This window comes from Piliocolobus tephrosceles, chromosome 21 (genome assembly GCF_002776525.5).
Source record: "Piliocolobus tephrosceles isolate RC106 chromosome 21, ASM277652v3, whole genome shotgun sequence".
NCBI lineage: Eukaryota > Metazoa > Chordata > Mammalia > Primates > Cercopithecidae > Piliocolobus > Piliocolobus tephrosceles.
This window is the reverse complement of record NC_045454.1, coordinates 40,457,867-40,475,246: the sequence shown is the minus strand read 5'-3', so window position 1 is coordinate 40,475,246 and position 17,380 is coordinate 40,457,867. Positions and strand designations below refer to the sequence as shown.

At 54.9% G+C, this 17,380-nt stretch overlaps 4 protein-coding genes across 5 annotated transcripts in view; 1 reads left to right on the top strand and 3 right to left on the bottom strand.

Annotated features, from left to right (window-relative positions):
* The window catches only part of MAN2B1 (mannosidase alpha class 2B member 1), a 73,197-nt gene extending 68,763 nt beyond the window's left edge, over nt 1–4,434 (bottom strand). The window contains exons 1-6 of one of the 2 annotated variants that reach the window (XM_031934888.1): nt 4,197–4,434; nt 3,356–3,458; nt 3,004–3,177; nt 2,138–2,331; nt 1,044–1,176; nt 657–802 (exon numbers count right to left, since the gene is read on the bottom strand). In XM_031934888.1, the coding sequence (XP_031790748.1) occupies nt 657–802; nt 1,044–1,176; nt 2,138–2,331; nt 3,004–3,177; nt 3,356–3,458; nt 4,197–4,358 (912 nt within the window). In that variant the 5' untranslated portion in view covers nt 4,359–4,434. The remainder of the gene's footprint in view (nt 1–656; nt 803–1,043; nt 1,177–2,137; nt 2,332–3,003; nt 3,178–3,355; nt 3,459–4,196) is intronic. The other variant, XM_031934889.1, reaches the window with a different exon arrangement.
* Nucleotides 4,435–5,892: 1,458 nt separating this feature from the next.
* Nucleotides 5,893–7,465, bottom strand: WDR83OS (WD repeat domain 83 opposite strand). The gene is made up of 4 exons (XM_023188680.2): nt 7,167–7,465; nt 6,941–7,046; nt 6,341–6,438; nt 5,893–6,246 (listed from the first exon to the last, which is right to left on the bottom strand). Exons 1-4 carry the CDS (start codon nt 7,214–7,216, stop codon nt 6,180–6,182), a joined length of 321 nt encoding a protein of 106 aa, XP_023044448.1. The 5' UTR covers nt 7,217–7,465; the 3' UTR covers nt 5,893–6,179.
* Nucleotides 7,466–7,519: 54 nt separating this feature from the next.
* On the top strand, nt 7,520–13,599 carry WDR83 (WD repeat domain 83). The gene is made up of 9 exons (XM_023188678.2): nt 7,520–7,706; nt 7,790–7,910; nt 7,990–8,095; nt 8,381–8,429; nt 8,513–8,639; nt 10,620–10,687; nt 10,781–10,889; nt 10,974–11,088; nt 13,291–13,599. The coding sequence occupies exons 1-9, from the start codon at nt 7,604–7,606 to the stop codon at nt 13,438–13,440; spliced, it is 948 nt and encodes a 315-aa protein (XP_023044446.1). The 5' UTR covers nt 7,520–7,603; the 3' UTR covers nt 13,441–13,599.
* Nucleotides 13,486–17,380, bottom strand: part of DHPS (deoxyhypusine synthase) — a 10,047-nt gene continuing 6,152 nt past the window's right edge. The window contains exons 2-5 of the mRNA XM_031934722.1: nt 15,024–15,153; nt 14,841–14,944; nt 13,784–13,909; nt 13,486–13,700 (exon numbers count right to left, since the gene is read on the bottom strand). Coding sequence (XP_031790582.1) covers nt 13,605–13,700; nt 13,784–13,909; nt 14,841–14,944; nt 15,024–15,153 — 456 coding nt within the window. The 3' untranslated portion in view covers nt 13,486–13,604. The remainder of the gene's footprint in view (nt 13,701–13,783; nt 13,910–14,840; nt 14,945–15,023; nt 15,154–17,380) is intronic.

Here is a 17,380-nt window from a genome sequence, read left to right as displayed (position 1 = left end):
AAAAATAGAGGCCAGGTACGGTGGCTCACGCCTGTAGTCCCAGCACTTTGGGAGTCCGAGGCAGGCAGATCACTTGAGCTGAGGAGTTTGAGAGCCTGGACAACATGGTGAAACACCATCTCTACTAAAAATACAAAAAATTAGCTGGATGTGGTGGTGCGCGTCTGGAGTCCCAGCTACTCGGGAGGCTGAGGTGGGAGAATCGCTTGAATGTGGGAGGTGGAGGTGGCAGTGAGCCGAGATCATGCCACTGCTCTCCAGCCTGAGTGACAGAGCAAGATTCCAGCTCAAAAAAAAATAATTAATTAAAAATAGATTAAAAGTAAAGAGACATGGTGGCTCATGCCTGTAATCCCAGCACTTTGGGAGGCCAAGGCAGGTGGATCACTTGAGCTGGGGAGTTTGAGAGCCTGGACAACATGGTGAAACACCATCTCTACTAAAAATACAAAAATGAGCTGGATGTGCTTGTTGGAACCCAGGAGGCAGAGGTTGCAGTGAGCCGAGATCACACCACTGCACTCCTTGAGACAGAGTGAGACTCTGTCTCAAAAAAATTAAAAATAAAGATAACGTGTTAGGGGGATGCCTATACCATGGGAAGGGCTCATTGCTTTGTATATACCGGACTCGAAGGTTCTGGACACCAAGGTTACCTGGGCAGTGGCCACATTTAGGAAGTAATCGACCAGCTCCTTGGCGTTGTACTCGGGGCTGCGGGGGTCCTCTACCACTGGCTGATCGACACACAGCACATCCCAGCACAGATTCATTGGCGGGTTGTAACCATTGGGAAGCACACCTGCAGGTCACACGAGGTTCAAGGGGTGGCCCATCACCCAGACCTGCCCTGGTTTCAAAGCCTGCCATGTCCCACCCAGGATGGGCTTCAGAATTTGCATCCCAGTGCAAAAGGAAATGCAGAGACTTTTTTCCCAGAATATAGAAATTCCAGGACAGTGACAGCAGAGCAGATATCAAGCCCAGGGCTCTTCTGAGTGTGTGGCACCATAGCTGGCCCTGCCCTCACCAAGCCCCCTCACCAGTAAAGAGGTCCGCAATCGGGGGCTTCAGGCTGGCACTGGCCCGCCACACCTGCTCCATCTCTAGCTTCTGCATCCGTAGCCACTTATCTTGATAATCAAGGCGCCCAAAGAAGAAGCCGTCAAAGCCCATCTGGGGATGGGGGAGGAAAAGGCAGTGTGAATTAGCGCCCAGCCCTCTCACCACCAAACTCCCTTCTGCTTGGGAGGGGCAGGTCAGAGCACAGGTTAAAAAGCAGAGCTAGGTCGGTGTGATGGCTCTTGCCTGTGATCCCAGCCTTCTGGGAGGCCAAAGCAGGAGGATCACTTATACCCAGGAGTTTTTGAGACCAGCCTGCACAACACAGACAGACTGTCTCTACAAAAAACTTAAAAATTAGCCAGGCGTGGTGGTGTGCTCTTGTAGTCTCATCTACTAGGGAGGCTGAGACAGGAGAATCGCTTGAATCCGGAGATTGAGGCTACAGTGAGCTAGGATTGCACCACTGCATTCCAGCAGGGATGACAGAGCAAGACCCTGTATCAAACAAAACAAAACAAAACAAAAAAACGTAGGGCTGAAACAGAGCGGCCTCCAGCTTATTTCCAAGCCTGGGGAAGTTTCAGAACTCACCACCCTGGGCTAGCAGGGAGAGGGCGGGTCCAACATCAGAACCCAGGTTCACCTCCCCAGCGCTGTCAAAGCTCAGAGCAGGCCTGACGCCAGGAATGAGGTTCCCCCTTCCACAACCTGAGGATGGATGGGGTCTGAGCACAGGTAATGAAGCTGTTTTTAAGGCAGGCTAGGCATCCACTTGCCACCCAGTTTAGGGAGGAGCCATGATCCTAGCTAGTGGGTGGGGCCAGAACACGAAGGGGGGCCTATTAGGGGAGAGGGTGGAGTCAGCCGGAGCTGGGGTCCGCCTGGGGCTGGGCATAGCCGGCCGAGGCCAGAGCTCAAAAGTCACTGGCCTTACGGCTCACTCTAGGGGCAGGGCTTCAACAGGCCTGGGCCTGGTCCTTGTGAGATTGCAGGGAGAGGGCGGGGTTTGAGTGGGCGAGGGAGGAGCCAGAGTGAGTGAAGAGGTGGGCCCAAGAGAGGTCCCCGGTCGCACCTGCGCAAACAGCGAGGCCTGCTCCCGAGAGTGGCCGAAGGGGTCAATGTGCCAGGCCACACGGGGTCGCCCGTCACTGCCAAATGTGTCTTCCAGAAAGCGCAGCCCGAGTGTCATCTGGTCCACGATGGCACCGTAGTGGGTGGCTGCCTCATCGTTCATCACCCAGCCACCGTTGGCGAACTCCAGGCGCCCTGTGCCAGGACAGGCAAGGTCAGGGTCAGTGGTCACAGCCAGGAGTGGGACCAGGGTGGGTGATACTGGGAATGTGAAAGCCTGCCTGTGTACTCATTTCTGGCGGAAGGAGAAGAGGGGTCGCCCCCAGGCCATAGTTCCCAGATAAAGGAAAGAGGCCCCCCTGCATGGCAGGCTTCCCAGAGGATGCATGGCAGATAGGGCCTTGTGGGAGGTATAAGAGTTCTCGGCCGGGCGTGGTGGCTCACGCCTGTAATCCCGGCACTTTGGGAGGCCGAGGCGGGCGGATCACGAGGTCAGGAGATCGAAACCATCCTGGCCAACACGGTGAAACCCCGTCTCTACTAAAATACAAAAAATTAGCCGGGCGTGTTGGCGGGCGCCTGTAGTCCCAGCTACTCGGGAGGCTGAGGCAGGAGAATGGCCTGAACCTGGGAGGCGGAGCTTGCAGTGAGCAGAGATCGCACCACTGCACTCCAGCCTGGGCGACAGAGCGAGACTCCGTCTCAAAAAAAAAGAAAAAAGAGTTCTCCAAATGGAGAGTCCAGGCAGGCGGAGCGACATGCATGTTGCACAGCTTGCACATGGCATGATAAAATCTCAGAAACCAGAGATGCAGAAGCAGAAGCTGGCCTGGGCTTCCTCTTTTCACTTCCTTGAGGCAGACTCACCCTGGCGCACAAGGTCTCGCACGACTTCCTGCATGGCATTTGTCTGCTGGTGCCACCAACGGGAGAAGAAGGCAATCTCCACGTAAATGAAGCGACGGGTGGGATCTGCCAGCAAGGCAGAGATGACTGAGTCCAGGATGTACTGCACACCGGCGTGCTGGATGTCATTCTTGACTGTGGATAACAGGGATAAGGCTCTCAGGGCACAGCAGAGCCAAGGGGGTTATTCCTAGACACAGGAGCCCAAGTCCTGGATCTTAGGGTGACACTGGCCCCACCCTAATGTCCAGGACCCAGAAGGGATTACAGGGACCATGGGGATCCCAGGAACCAGTCCCCATCCTCTACTCACTTCCATAAAAGTACTGGTCCACGGTTTTGAGCCAGCCTACGTCATCATGTGTGTGAGGCACCAGGTGCACGTTCAGCATGTTCGGCTGCACTGTGGGGCATGTCTGCACAGGGACCCCAAACACACATACCTTGTCAATAACCCCGGATGTCCGGGGCTGCAAAGTAAGTCTTGATCTAGAGGTGAGTGACTCAGAGAGGCCTGATCTCGCCTATGTGCAGAGGAGGCCAGGCCCTCCCAGGCAGGACACACACATACATAGTTGTGCTCATAGATACAACCCCCACTTTGTACAGCCCCACAGGGCAGCTCTCATTCACACTCTGGGAAAATAATAATAGAAGTAGCTAATGTTTGTTCAACATTTGCCAACAGCAGACGGTCACCCTGGGAGGTGGGGTGATGTTATCCCCAGTTTCCGGATGAAAGCACTGAGGCTCAGAGAGGATAGGTGACTTGCCCAACGTCACACAGTCAGACAGTGGAAGAACTAGGCTGGAATTTCAGGCAGACTCTAGAGTCCCAGTTCTCAGCCAGCACCTCCCCCCACACATACACTGCTCACCTCCTGCCACCTCCTGCCCCTCCAATCCCACAGTTAAGTGCAGGCAAAGTCCAGGCAAGCATCCCGGAGACACAGAGGCAGGTACAATCAGACACAGTCCCATACTCAGATGCGCACAGCCAGACCTCGCAGTGACACAAAGCACGCACTGAGACCACACTGTCATATCACCAGCCATTCACTAGACACCCGCAGGACAGACCCACTCACACCTCTAGACTGTATCTGGGGTTTCACTCTGCCTCCTGTACGTTTCCGCTCGGAGGCCCCACTCACCTCGTATCCCCCGGCCCGAGCACCGGGAGCCGCCAGCAACAACGAAAGGATAAAGCAGAGAGGCGGGAGCAGTGGCCGCAGAGCGCGGGAGATGGTCCAGGGGCCTGCTGCGTCCAGGCAGCCGCGAGCGCTGACCCCCGCAGCCCGCGCGTAGGCGCCCATGGCTCAGCAGCTTCCTCCTGGGGTTCCACGGCCCTGGAAAGGCCGAGCAAACGCCCCGCCCCGAGACCCGGCCGGGCCAATCGGGGGTCAGGGGCGGGGCCGGAGCGCGGTCTGGCGGCTCACCGCGCAGGGGCTGTAGCACTCGGCAATCCCGGGGGTCGTTATAGGAAGGTAGGAAAATGCCACCCTCAGGGCACTGGTTGGGCTAAAGGTGACTTTGACGTCTCACGGGCTATAGTCCTGGAATGCTTGGAATCCTGGAAGGACCTAGCTTGCCTAAGAGGAGGATTTGATAAGAGTCTTATACTGTGGAGATTGGGACGTTGGGTAAGTACCCTTGGAGTACCGGGGATGGGATCCAGCCTGGTTGAGAAGGATCCTTGGGTGTTCCGGAGAGGAAAGGGGGTCTGATAAGTGGGGAAAGACCCCGAGTCTTTCACGCCTTTCCCAATTCCTACCAGTTCATTCTCTGATAGAAAACAAAGCCCAGGCCAGGCGCAGTGGCTCAAGCCTGCAATTCCAGCACTTTGGGAGGTCCTGGATGGTGGATCGCTTGGGCCTGGAAGTTTGAGACCAGCCTGGGCAACATGGATTGTTTTGTAGAGACGGGTTTGAAAACACAGAATTTGTAATTTTACACAAAATGCAAAAATACAAAAATTAGCTGAGTATGGTGGCACATGCCTGTAATCCCAGCTACTTGGGAGACTGAGGCAGGAGAATCGCTTGAACCTGGGAGGCGGAGGTTGCAGTGAGCTGAGATCAAGATCATGCCATTGCGGCCGGGCGCGGTGGCTCAAGCCTGTAATCCCAGCACTTTGGGAGGCCGAGACGGGCGGATCACAAGGTCAGGAGATCAAGACCATCCTGGCTAATACGGTGAAACCCCGTCTCTACTAAAGAATACAAAAAACTAGCCGGGCGACAAGGCGGGCGCCAGTAGTCCCAGCTACTTGGGAGGCCGAGGCAGGAGAATGGCGTAAACCCTGGAGGCGGAGCTTGCAGTGAGCTGAGATCTGGCCACGGCACTCCAGCCTGGGCGACAGAGCCAGACTCCGTCTTAAAAAAAAAAAAAAGATCGTGCCATTGCACGACAGCCTGGGCAACAAGAGCGAAACTCTGTCTCAAAAAAACAAAAATAACTGGACATGGTAGCACGCATGTGTGGTCCCAGTTATGTGGGAGGCTGAGATGGGAGGATTGCTTGAGCCCAGGAGTTTGAGGGTGCAGTAACCAGAGATTGTGATACTGCACTCAGCCTGCATGGCAGATCAAGGCCGTTTTCTTTTTTTCTTAAAAAGAAAAAAAAGGAAACCAAAGCCCAGATTATCTAGGTCATCAGGGCCATCTGGTGAGTTGCCAGAGGGCAGAAGTCACTGTCTTGTCCCTAGCATCTGACTTAAGACACAAGGTTTATAAAGTAAGCAAGCGAACAGCCAGAAGTCTCCAGACTTGGGCTCCACACCAGGCCTATGGAGCTAGAGCCCTTCCCCCCAGCTAGAAGGAATGCCCCAGTGAACAGAAAAGGCTGACAGCCAGAGTGAAAAACTTTATTATTAACAGGTGACAACAAGAAAGCAAATGAATACCCTTAGAACATGGACAGCATCTCCCCCAGCAGCAGGCAGGGGAAGGGAGGCAGGAGGGGTAGGCCTAGGGTGTTCCCTAGGAAAGGGCCAGGTTCCCTCCATCCAGCTGGAGGCACTGAGGTGGCCTCATTCAGGGAAGTCCAGGATGGCAGCTGAGGGCAGCAGGTTGAGCAGCCAAAGCCTAGGCCTGGTGGATAAACAGGGTCCAAAATGTGACCTTTCTAGACTGATATCACCACGGGGGTGTCATGGGCTGAGGATTCTGCAGATAGGACATCACAACGGCAGAGATGGACAGCCTGAGACAGGAGAGAGGTGTCAGTCCAGGATGCGCAGGCTGGAGTCCCCCCACCCCTTACTCAAGAGTCACTCGTTCTCTAGGCCAAGTCTCACATGAAGCTACTCATCATTTGCTTCGTGTCCTCCGAGCTCCGAGAGTTGGCAAAGCTGATGAAGGAGCAGTAGACAGCGACCCAAGCACACCACTTCAGCTGGGGAAAGGTAGGTGGGTGGGCAGGTCAGTGAAAGGCACAACAATGAGTCCGGAAGCCACCTTTCCAGACACCAGTTCATGCCCACTGATTCCATCTGATGCAGCTGGGACCTTGCCCCCGGGAACTCCTCAGTCCCACCTGCTCATGGCATACTCCAGATACATGGTTTCTAGTCCTACTGCCTGGACTGCGTCTCTCAGGGCCAAGACTCTGACATCTCACATGCTTAAGACCCTGCCCTTTTTCCAGAGTCCCCTCCAAGTTGCTTCAAAGCCTGGCCCCACCCGCAGACCAATCTGCCACATCCCCGCCCTGACCCGAATCCTTGACTTCACCAAAGACTGGGGCTTTCTTGGCCCAGCGTCATCCCAGCCCCACTCCCGGCCGATCTCAGGTCCCGCCCCATCAGCAGTGACAAGACGCCCCGCTTCATTCCAAACCCGCCCCCGGGCCTAGTTCTCAGGTCCAACTACACCCATAGAAGCTCAACCCCGCCCACCTTAAGCATGAGGCCGCACATGCTGAAGATCATGCCCAGCAGGTTCATGTAGTCCGGCGTCGGGTCGTCCAAGGCCGGGTTACATTCGCTCGGTGGGGGCTTGTACCTGCGACAGGCTCGAGGGTCAGGGGCACTCAGGTCCTGCCCCCGGGATAGACAGACGCTTCCCAGGGCCCCGATCCACACCCACAACCCGAACCCGTGGCCACGACGCTGGCGTCCTCACCTCAGCACTTTGTTCGGCCTCCGTGGGTCCGACATATTGTTAGCAGACATAGCGAGTCGAAGGCCAGGTCACGCCTCTTCCGCTGCAGAAATTGCAGCTTCCGGCGTGCGAGCTGAGGGCGGATTTTAGAGTAACACCCGAGGCCCTCACATTTCCGTTCCTAATGACAGAGGCTTGGACTCCTCTTACCTAGAGAACGGAGATTTAGGAGAAGCCAGAAGTCTTCCTTGCAAAGGGGAAATGGGGAAAAGAACCTGAAAGTGGGCTTCAATAGTTCCAACACGAGCACCCAAATGCCACAATGATGAACCCGGAAGTGATAAACAGGAAGTAGGTCAGGAAGAATAATAATAAGGTTACACTCAAGCGTGGGTTTCGAAGGCGCGGAATCTTCCATACAGACCGATTTAAGGCAGCGAGGAAGGGATCCTGGGACCATGGCTTTCCCTGAGCCAAAGCCGCGGCCTCCGGAGCTGCCGCAGAAACGGTTGAAGACGCTGGACTGCGGGCAAGGGGCGGTGCGAGCCGTAAGATTTAATGGTGAGCGCCTTAGTCTTCATTCTGGGTCCTCCTCCCGCCTCCTGAGGTCGGCGGCCCAGTAACCCCCGCCTGGTGTTCCCCAGTGGATGGCAATTACTGCCTGACTTGCGGCAGTGACAAGACCCTGAAGCTGTGGAACCCGCTTCGGGGGACGCTCCTGCGGACGTACAGCGGCCACGGCTACGAGGTGCTGGATGCGGCCGGGTGAGCCGGGGGCCAGGCTGAGATGGGAGCGCTGAGGCTGGGATCTGAGGTCGATGCTGATCCTCCTCCTGTACTCCAGCTCCTTTGACAACAGCAGTCTCTGCTCCGGCGGCGGGGACAAGGCGGTGGTTCTGTGGGATGTGGCATCAGGGCAGGTCGTGCGCAAATTCCGGGGCCATGCAGGGGTGAGTGAAAGCCTGGAGACCCTCATTTGAGCGGAGGGGACCCGTATTAGCGCATAGGTGGTGCTAAGGCCACCCCCATTACACTGTAAGGATCCCTTCCCCAGATGACGATCCCCCGCTCCGCATGCCAGGCTAGGCAGTCACCAACCCCTGTCCTTGCTGTTCCCCCAAAACGTTTCACCTCCCCTTCTAGCGTTTGCCCTTGCTTTAACCGACACTGGGAACCCTGCCTTTATCCCAGTCCTCCAAAGTCCAGCCTCCTCTGAGTGGCAATAACTTTCTCAGAAGGTGAACACGGTGCAGTTTAATGAAGAAGCCACAGTTATCCTGTCCGGTGAGTCTGGGGCCTAAGCAGGGGGTTCCAGGATGCTGCCCTTCCCCTCCAAACCTGACCTCACCATCATGCTGGCCTCACAGGCTCTATTGATTCCAGTATCCGCTGTTGGGATTGCCGCTCACGGAGGCCTGAGCCAGTGCAGACGCTGGATGAGGCCAGAGATGGCGTGTCCAGTGTGAAGGTGTCAGACCACGAGGTCCTGGCAGGGTGAGTGGAGCCAGGACCTGGTCTCAGCCGAGGTGCTACTGGGAATCATAGCTGCCCCCATGCTCAGATTAAAACCTACTCTCAGCTGGACACAGTGGCACACAGCTGTAGTCTCAGCTACTTAGGAGGCTCAGGTGGAAGGATCACTTGAGCCCAAGAGTTCGAGGGACCACTGCACTCCATGCTGGGTGAAAGTGAGACTGTCTAAAAAATAAAATAATAATCAAGCCAGGCATGGTGGCTCACACCTATAATTCTAGCACTTTGGGAGGCCGAGGAGGGCAGATCACTTGAGGTCAGGAGTTTGAGACCAGCTTGGCCAACATGGTGAAATCCCGTCTCTACTAAAAATAAAAAAATTAGCTGGGTGTGGTGATGGGAGCCTGTAATCCCAGCTATTTGGGAGACTGAGGCAGGAGAATCGCCTGAACCGGGGAGTTGGAGGTTGCAATGAGCCGAGATTGTGCCACTGCACTCCAGCCTGGGCAACAGAGTGAGACTCTGTCTCAAAAAAAACAAAAAATAGGTAAAATGAAACGATTTTTAAAAATAAATAAAAATAGACCGGGTGCAGTGGCTCATGCCTGTAATCCCAACACTTTGGGAGGCTGAGGCGGGTGGATCCTGAGGACCCTGTCTCTACTAAAAATTCAAAAAATTAGCTGGGCGTAGTGGCAGGTGCTTGTAGTCCCAGCTACTCGGGAGGCTGAGGCAGGAGAAAGGCGTGAACCCGGGAGGCAGAGCTTGCAGTGAGCCAAGATTGCACCACTACACTCCAGCCTGGGCATCAGAGCGAGACTTTGTCTCAAAAATAAATAAATAAATACATAAAAATAATCATAAGGAAGAATTTTTTTTTTTTTTAAAGACAGAGTCTCTGTCGCCAGGCTGGAGTGCAGCGACGTGATCTTGCCTCACTGCAACCTCCAACTCCCGGGTTCAGGCAATTCTTCTGCCTCAGCCTCCTGAGTAGCTGGGACTACACCTGGCTAATTTTTGTATTTTTAGTAGAGACGGGGTTTCACCATGTTGGCCAGGAGGGTCTCCATCTCTTGACCTTGTGATCTGCTCACCTCAGCCTCCCAAAGTGTTGGAATTACAGGCATGAGCCACCGCGCCCGACTGAAAAAATATATTTTCTATTCATTAAGTGGAAGTGAAGAGATCATCATAAAGATCTTCACATTGAGAAGGCAGAGGAGGAGGAAGAGGAGGGGTTGGTCTTGGTGTCTCAGGGCTGATAGAGGCAGAATAAAATCCACATATAAGTGGACTTTCAGTTCAAACCGTGTTGTTCATGGATCAACTGTACTTTGAAAAGTACAGTGCTCCCTCTGGTGGCGGTGAGGGTGCAGGGAGACCAGAGCAGTCTAGATGGTGGTGCTGGGTAGTGGGGAAAGTGGTGGGACTGAGTACTGAGGAGGAGGAGCTGGAGAATACAGGAGAAGGGGGAATTGGGCCAGGTGGGGTGGCTCACGCCTGTAATCCCAGCACTTTGGGAGGCTAAGGCGGGCGGATCACCTGAGGTCGGGAGTTCAACACCAGCCTGACCAACATGGAGAAACCTTGTCTCTACTAAAAATACAAAATTAGCAGGGCATGGTGGCGCATGCCTGTAATCCCAGCTACTCAGGAGGCTGAGGCAGGAGAATCGTTTGAACCTGGGAGGCGGAGGTTGCGGTGAGCCGAGATCAGGCCATTGCACTCCAGCCTGGGCAACAAGAGCAAAACTCTCTCAAAAAAAAAAAAAAGAAAGGAAAGGGAGAATCGGAAGGACTCCAAGGGTTTGGAAAGGGGGTGTGGATCTTGGAAACGATGGAGTAGGACCTGATTGGGCCTGGGCCTGAGTCTCAAGGCCAGAGCTTCAGAATTCCACTCCTGTGCACTGGAAGAGCAGGCCCAGCGGTCTGGGAAGGCACAGGGCTGCCTGGAGCCATGGAGCCTAGTCAAGGCTCCCGCTGGATCTACCCTCTCCTGCAGCTCTGTGGATGGCCGCATGAGACGCTATGACCTGAGGATGGGCCAGCTCTTCTCAGACTACGTCGGCAGTGAGTGTGGCCGGGGATGTGGGACAGGCAGGGAAGATGGGGGGCCAGCCAGGGGCACCCCAGCCTCACTCACCTATCCGTCCCTCCCCCAAGGCCCCATCACCTGCACCTGCTTCAGCCGGGACGGGCAGTGCACCCTGGTGTCCAGCCTGGACTCCACATTGCGGCTTCTGGACAAAGACACAGGGGAGCTGCTGGGCGAGTGAGTCCTTGTGGTGGTGGGGATCCCTTCCCTCCTCTGCCACCTCTGGAGAGGACCGAGCCCCCCGATCCTGTCCACCCTTAGGTACAAGGGCCATAAGAACCAGGAATACAAGCTGGACTGCTGCCTAAGCGAGCGTGACACACATGTGGTCAGCTGCTCTGAGGACGGGAAGGTGTTCTTCTGGGACCTGGTGGAGGTGAGGTGCCCCCAGCCCTACTTCATACGTAGCTTGCCCCGTGTCAGCCCTGTCCTTACCTCAGTCACTCCAGGGCCTAAAGGCTAGGATCTTCTTTCTTCTTTTTTGAGACAAGTCTTGCTCTGTCGCCCAGGCTAGAGTGCAGTGGCGCAATCTTGGCTCACTATAAACTCCGCCTCCCAAATTCAAGTGATTCTTCTGCCTCAGCCTTCTGAGTAGTTGGGATTGTAGGTGCATGCCCAGCTAATTTTTGTATTTTTAGTAGAGACAGGGTTTCACCATGTTGGTCAGGCTGGTCTTGAACTCCTGACCTCATGATCCGCCCACTTTAGCCTCCCAAAGTGCTGGGATTACAGGCCTGAGCCACCGCGCCTGGCCCTTTTTTCTTTTTTTGAGATGGAGTCTCATGCTGTTGCCCAGGCTGGAATGTGGTGGCGCCATCTCAGCTCACTGCAACCTCTGCCCCCCAGGGTTCAGGTGATTCTCATGTCTCAGCCTCCCGAGTAGCTGGGATTACAGGCCCCCACCACCACACCTGGCTAACTTCTGTATTTTTAGTACAGACAGGGTTTCACTATGTTGGCCAGGCTGGTTTCAAACTCCTGACCTCAAGTGATCCACCCGCCTCAGCCTCCCACAGTGCTGGGATGACAGGCCTGAGCCACCGCGCCCGGTTGGGCTAGATGAGAAGGTGAGGCAGGAAGGGCATTCCAGGCAAAGGGAACGGCATGTTATGGTGTAGAGGTGTGGCCAGCGCATGCGTCAGTCAGGAAACAAAGGCTTCAGGGTGGAGGCAGCTGCGGCAAGATCCAGGTCAGGCTGGGCCACAGATGCCAGGCCGAGCAACTGGCACTGACCCCTGGGCAAGGGGGAGCCGACGGCCATGTCTAACCCTGGGTGAGATAGGGCTGTAGTCATTCAAGAAACTGGAGCGACATCTGAGCATCCCTGTGCATGTTTTCAAGCCCTGAGCCCTGTCCTTGACATGTCCCAGCCTGGTGGGGAGTTAGGCCAGAAATAGACCATCCTGGTGTAGTGGGGTCAGAACTGGGGGAATCTCAGCCAAGGAGACATCAGCGCTGGGCTTGGCCAGGGGAACTAAGGCCCATAAGAGGATGGAGGGAACCGGAGGCCCCTGGAGACTTGGCAGACAAGCTTTTGCTTTAGGAACTAACATAACAAGAATGTTACACCTATTTCTTGTGGGCCCAGTAGAACAGAAGTTGCATTGGAGGGCAGGCACATCAAGGGACATTTTCAAGGTGGAAAGAGGAACCGTGGCTTGCTTGAGGAACTGTTTGCATTGGTTGTGACCAGGGGAAGTGGGGATCATTGGCGCTGCCAAGTGGACAGGATGGAGCCCAGCTTGTGGCAGGGAACACGCAAGCTGCGAGCAAGGCATGCTCCAAGCACGGTAGTGGCAGAAAATCAGCGGTCTCTGGACACAGTCTAGAAGCAGAGCCAAGAGGAATGACTGATAGAGGAACGTGTGGTACAAGAAAAAGACTCCCGGCCAGGAGCAGTGGCTCACGCCTGTAATCCCAGCACTTTGGGAGGCCAAGGGGGGTGGATCACGAGGTCAGGAGATAGAGATCATCCTGGCCAACATGGTGAAACCCCGTCTGTACTAAAAATACAAAAATTAGCTGGGCATGGTTATGTGTGCCTGTAATCCCAGCTACTCGGGAGGCTGAGGCAGGACAACCCCTTGAACCAGGGAGTTGGAGGTTGCAGTGAGCCAAGATCGCACCACTGCACTCCAGCCTGTCAACAGAGCGAGACTCTGTCTCAAAAAAAAAAAAAGAAAAGAAAAAGGCTCCCAAAGCCAGGCGTGGTGGCTCACACCTGTAATCCCAGCACTTTGGGAGGCCAAGGCAGGAGGATCACTTGAAGCCAGGAGTTCGAGACCAGCCTGGTCAACATGGTAAGACCCCATCTCTGTTATTTTAAAAGATGAAAAGTCAATAAAAGGCTCCCAAGACATGCAGCCTGAACACCTGGTAGGACAGAGCTACTGAGGGGCTCAGTCTGGGGTAGGTTCATTTTGCAGTGTCCAAGAGGCAATTAGAGGCAGGTGGCTGAAGGTCAGGCGAGAGGTGACTGAGAGCTTCAGGCAGGACTGAGATGTGGGGTGCCCAGGGACCTCAGGAACGAGGGGACAGCCCAGCTACAAATAACCACTCCCTACCCCTCGCTCCACAGGGTGTCCTGGCTCTGGCCCTGCCTGTGGGTCGTGGCGTGGTGCAGTCGCTGGCCTACCACCCCTCGGAGCCCTGCCTGCTGACCGCCATGGGGGGCAGCATCCAGTGCTGGCGGGAAGAGGCCTATGAGGCAGAGGTTGGAGCAGGCTGAAGCCAGGGGACCCACCAACAGGACCAAGGACCGAGACACAGATGCGGAAGGGCTGCAGAGACCATTTTATTCTAGAGACGTGGCTGACCAAAAAGTAGGGGAGGGGCTGGGTCTGCGCATTAATAAATAGAGGAGGGGTAAGACCTTCCTGGGACAGCAGCTGCTCAGTCCTCGTTCTTCTCATGCATGAAGGCATCTATCTTCTGGGCAAAGGTTTCAGCCACGAGCAGGGGGAAGACCAGGGAAGCGTCGGCATAGACCTGGGTAGGAGGGAACCTGGGTAAGCCATGGGACCCACGCCCAAGGTCCCGAAGACCCTGTGCCCCACCCAGTCAGCCCTTACCTTGACAGGCTGTGCATCTACCCGGATCTTGCCCCAGGAGACAGCCTCGTCTGGTCGGGCACCCGAGTCGGAGCCATCAAACTCCTGGGCTGTGTTGATGTAGACAGCATAGTCGGCCCCGTTCCGCTGTGGGGAGAGGAGGGGCACGGCGCGCCCAGTCACCCAGTCACAGGAGACAGACACAGAGGGAGGACACCATAGCCAAACAGGCTGAGAGGTGTGTCCCAGATGAAGGAAGCCCTTTGCAGACCCTCGCTCCCAGACAGGGCCCCTGTCAATGTCTGGGGTCACTAGAGCTGCTGGGCAACAACGGCCCATGTTTCCCCAGACCCAGCAGCCAGGTGTCAACAACCCTGCCCCATTGGCAAGGCAGGAGCTGCCAGCAACTGTATCCTCAGAAGCCCTCCAAATCCAACCACCTTCCGCCTCCACGGTGCTCATCCTGATCCCTGCATGGTCACCACCATCCTAGACTGGAGTTCTCACTCACCTGCCACCATCTGTTCACCACATGGCCACCAGGGGGAGCATGGGAACCCGAGGCAAGTCCTCTCCCACCTCCCTCAGGGCAAAGACCAAAGCCGCGCCTCAGCCCTCAGGACCCAGCAGACTGCCTGTGGCACCTCGCTGCATCACCTCCTGGCCCTCACCAGGTTCCCAGCTGTTCCTGGATTACTTCAGGCACCCCAGAGCCTTTGCACTGGCTGTTCCCTCTCTTGGGAACTTTGCAATCCAGAAGCTCAATCCTACCACAGCAGCTGCAACTCCTGGCACAGGAGACAACTACATGGCTCCTGAGAGATGCCTCCCCAAACCCCTGCTCCCAGCACATACTTCCAGAAGCCTCCTTCCAAAACCCCTTGTTGGACAGAACCCCTTTCTCTTACTCCATCATCTAGTATTCTCCGTAGCAATGACTGCCCCGACATGGATGTCACTTGTTTGCTATCTCCCCTACTAGAACATCAGTCCCAGGGGAGCAGGGATCCTGGTTTGTCTAGTTCATGCTGTCTCCCCAGCGCATGGCATAGGCCTAGCACACAGCACCCCCACTCACCATGAGGTTGGCATTGGCGATGTGGTGCTTGACCACGCCCCCGCCCAGAATGATCATCCCAGTGCCCTTGGCAAAGATGGCCTGCGTGTTGATGAGCCTCAGGTCTGGGGGAAGAGGGTCGAAGTCAGGCCCTGGACTCAGCCGGCCCTCCTCCCCGTCTCCTCTGTGGCCCCAGCGCCTCACCCTCAACGATGTCCAGGACCAGGCCCGGGTTCTTGTAGGAATGGAAGAAGATCATGTCACCCAGCGAGCCGTCTGTAAGTGCGGGACTAAACACAGGGATGTGGTTCTGCAGAGAACATGACAGGACAGTGGCTGGAGCTCAGAGCCTTGTCCCCATGCCAGCTGCATCACTGTCTGACTGTGGGCGGGGTGCCTAATTTATCTAGGACTGTTTCCTCAATTATAAAATAAGCATAACAGTAACACCTCTCACAGATGAGGCCTATATGAGAAAACCCACAGAAAACACTTAGGATAGTGCCCCGCACATAAAGAACCAGCCTATTCTTAGCTTGCTGAGCTGTTTCTTTCTCTCTCTCTTTTTTTTTTTTCCCTGAGATGGAGTTTCACTCGTTGCCCTGGCTGGAGTGCAATAGCACAATCTTGGCTCACTGCAACCTCTGCCTCCTGGGTTCCAGGGATTCCCCTGCTTCAGCCTCCTGAGTAGCTCGGATTACAGGTATGCGCCACCACGCCCAGCTAATTTGCTTTTTTTTTTTTTTTTAGTAGAGATGGGGTTTCACCATGTTGGCCAGGCTGGTCTTGAACTCCTGACTTCAGGTGATCCACCCACTTCGGCCTCCTAAAGTACTGGGATTACAAGTATGAACTACTGTGCCTGGCCCTCTTATCTCTTTTTTAAAGAGCCAGCTTGTGGCCAGGCGTGATGACTTGCGCCTATAATCCCAGCACTTTGGGAGGCCGAGGCGGTTGGATCGCCTGAGGTTGGGAGCTCGAGACCAGCCTGACCAACATGGAGAAACCCTGTCTCTACAAAAAATACAAAATTATCCAGGCGTGGTGGCACATGCCTGTAATCCCAGCTACTTGGGAACTTGGGAGGCTGAAGCAGGAGAATCGCTTGAACCCAGGAAGTAGAGGTTGCTGTGAGCCAAGATCGCACCATTGAACTCCAGCCTGGGCAACAAGAGTGAAACTCTGTCTCAAAAAAAAAAAAAAAAAACAGAGCCAGCTTGTGCAACATGGTGAGTCCCCATCTCTACAAAAAAAATTAGCCAGGCTTTATGGCAAGCACCTGTAGTCCCAGCTACTCCAGAGGCTGAGGCAGGAGAATCAATTGAGCCCAGAAGCTCAAGACAGCAGTGAGTCATTACTGTGCCACTGCACTCCTGCCTGGGCAACAGAGTGAGACCCTGTCTCGTAAAAAAGAAAAGAGTAGGTAGACTGGGTGTGGTGGCTCACACCTGTAATCCCAGCACTTTGGGAGGCCAAGGAGGGCGGATCACTTGAGGTCAGCAGTTCAAGACCAGCCTGGCCAACATGGTGAACCCCCCCCATCTGTACAAAAATACAAAAATTAGCTGGGCATGATGGTGGGTGCATGTAATCCCACCTACTCAGTAGGCTGAGGCGGGAGAATCACTTGAACCTGGGAGGCGGAGGTTGCAGTGAGCTGAAATCATACCATTGCACTCCAGCTTGGGTGACAGAGTAAGACTGTCTCAAAAAAAAAAAGAGGGCCGGGCACAGTGGCTCACGCCTTTAATCCCAGCACTTTGGGAGGCTGAGGTGGGCGGATCACGAGGTCAGGAGATCAAGACCAGCCTGGCTAACACAGTGAAACACCATCTCCACTGAAAATACAAAAGATTAGCTGGGTGTGTCGGTGGGCGCCTGTAGTCCCAGCTAATTGGGAGGCTGAGGCAGGAGAAGGGCATGAAGCCAGGAGGCGGAGCTTGCAGTGAGCCGAGATCGCCACTGCATTCCAGCCTGGGCAACAAAGCGAGACTCTGTCTCAAAAAAAAAAAAAAAAAAAAAAAAAGGGGGTAGGCAGCCTTTTTTTTTCTTTTTTTTCCAGATTCTGATTCTCTAATTAAAGGGTAGCTCTTATTTTATAGCCTCTGGCTCTTATTTTATAGCCTCTGGGAGTGTGGGACCCTGAGCCAGGGCCCAGGGGAGTTGCTAAGTCCTGCCCCTACTGTTCCAGAGATAGTCTGGGAGGAGCATAAGGATGCTGAGGCCCCACTAGTTATCTGTGTGACTTGGGACAAAATTACCTAGCCTGGCCAGGCACAGTGGCTTATGCCTCTAATCCCAGCACTTTGGAAGGCCAAGGTGGGAGGACTGCCTGAGGCCAGGAGTTCAAGACCAACCTAGGCAACATAGGGAGACCTCCATCTCTACAAAACAATTTTAAAATTAGCTGGTCATGGTGGCATGTGCCTGTGGTCCCAGCTACTCGAGAAGGCTGAGGTGGGAGGACTGCTTGGCCCCAGGAGGTTGAGGCTACAGTGTGAGCTGTGATCACATCACTGCACTCCAGCCTAGGTGACAGAGCCAGATCCTGTCTCAAAAAA

What these genes read in the sequence shown, in the direction of transcription:
- WDR83 (XM_023188678.2), top strand. Translation starts at nt 7,604, where the DNA reads ATGGCTTTCCCTGAGCCAAAGCCGCGGCCTCCGGAGCTGCCGCAGAAA. An exon ending in AATTCCGGGGCCATGCAGGG is followed by an intron (nt 8,096 to 8,380) that starts GTGAGTGAAAGC and finishes TAACTTTCTCAG; the next exon opens with AAGGTGAACACGGTGCAGTT. An exon ending in TCTTCTGGGACCTGGTGGAG is followed by an intron (nt 11,089 to 13,290) that starts GTGAGGTGCCCC and finishes CTCGCTCCACAG; the next exon opens with GGTGTCCTGGCTCTGGCCCT.
- WDR83OS (XM_023188680.2), bottom strand. Translation starts at nt 7,216, where the DNA reads ATGTCTGCTAACAATATGTCGGACCCACGGAGGCCGAACAAAGTGCTG. An exon ending in AGGCCGAACAAAGTGCTGAG is followed by an intron (nt 7,047 to 7,166) that starts GTGAGGACGCCA and finishes AGCCTGTCGCAG; the next exon opens with GTACAAGCCCCCACCGAGCG. An exon ending in TGTGCGGCCTCATGCTTAAG is followed by an intron (nt 6,439 to 6,940) that starts GTGGGCGGGGTT and finishes ACCTTTCCCCAG; the next exon opens with CTGAAGTGGTGTGCTTGGGT.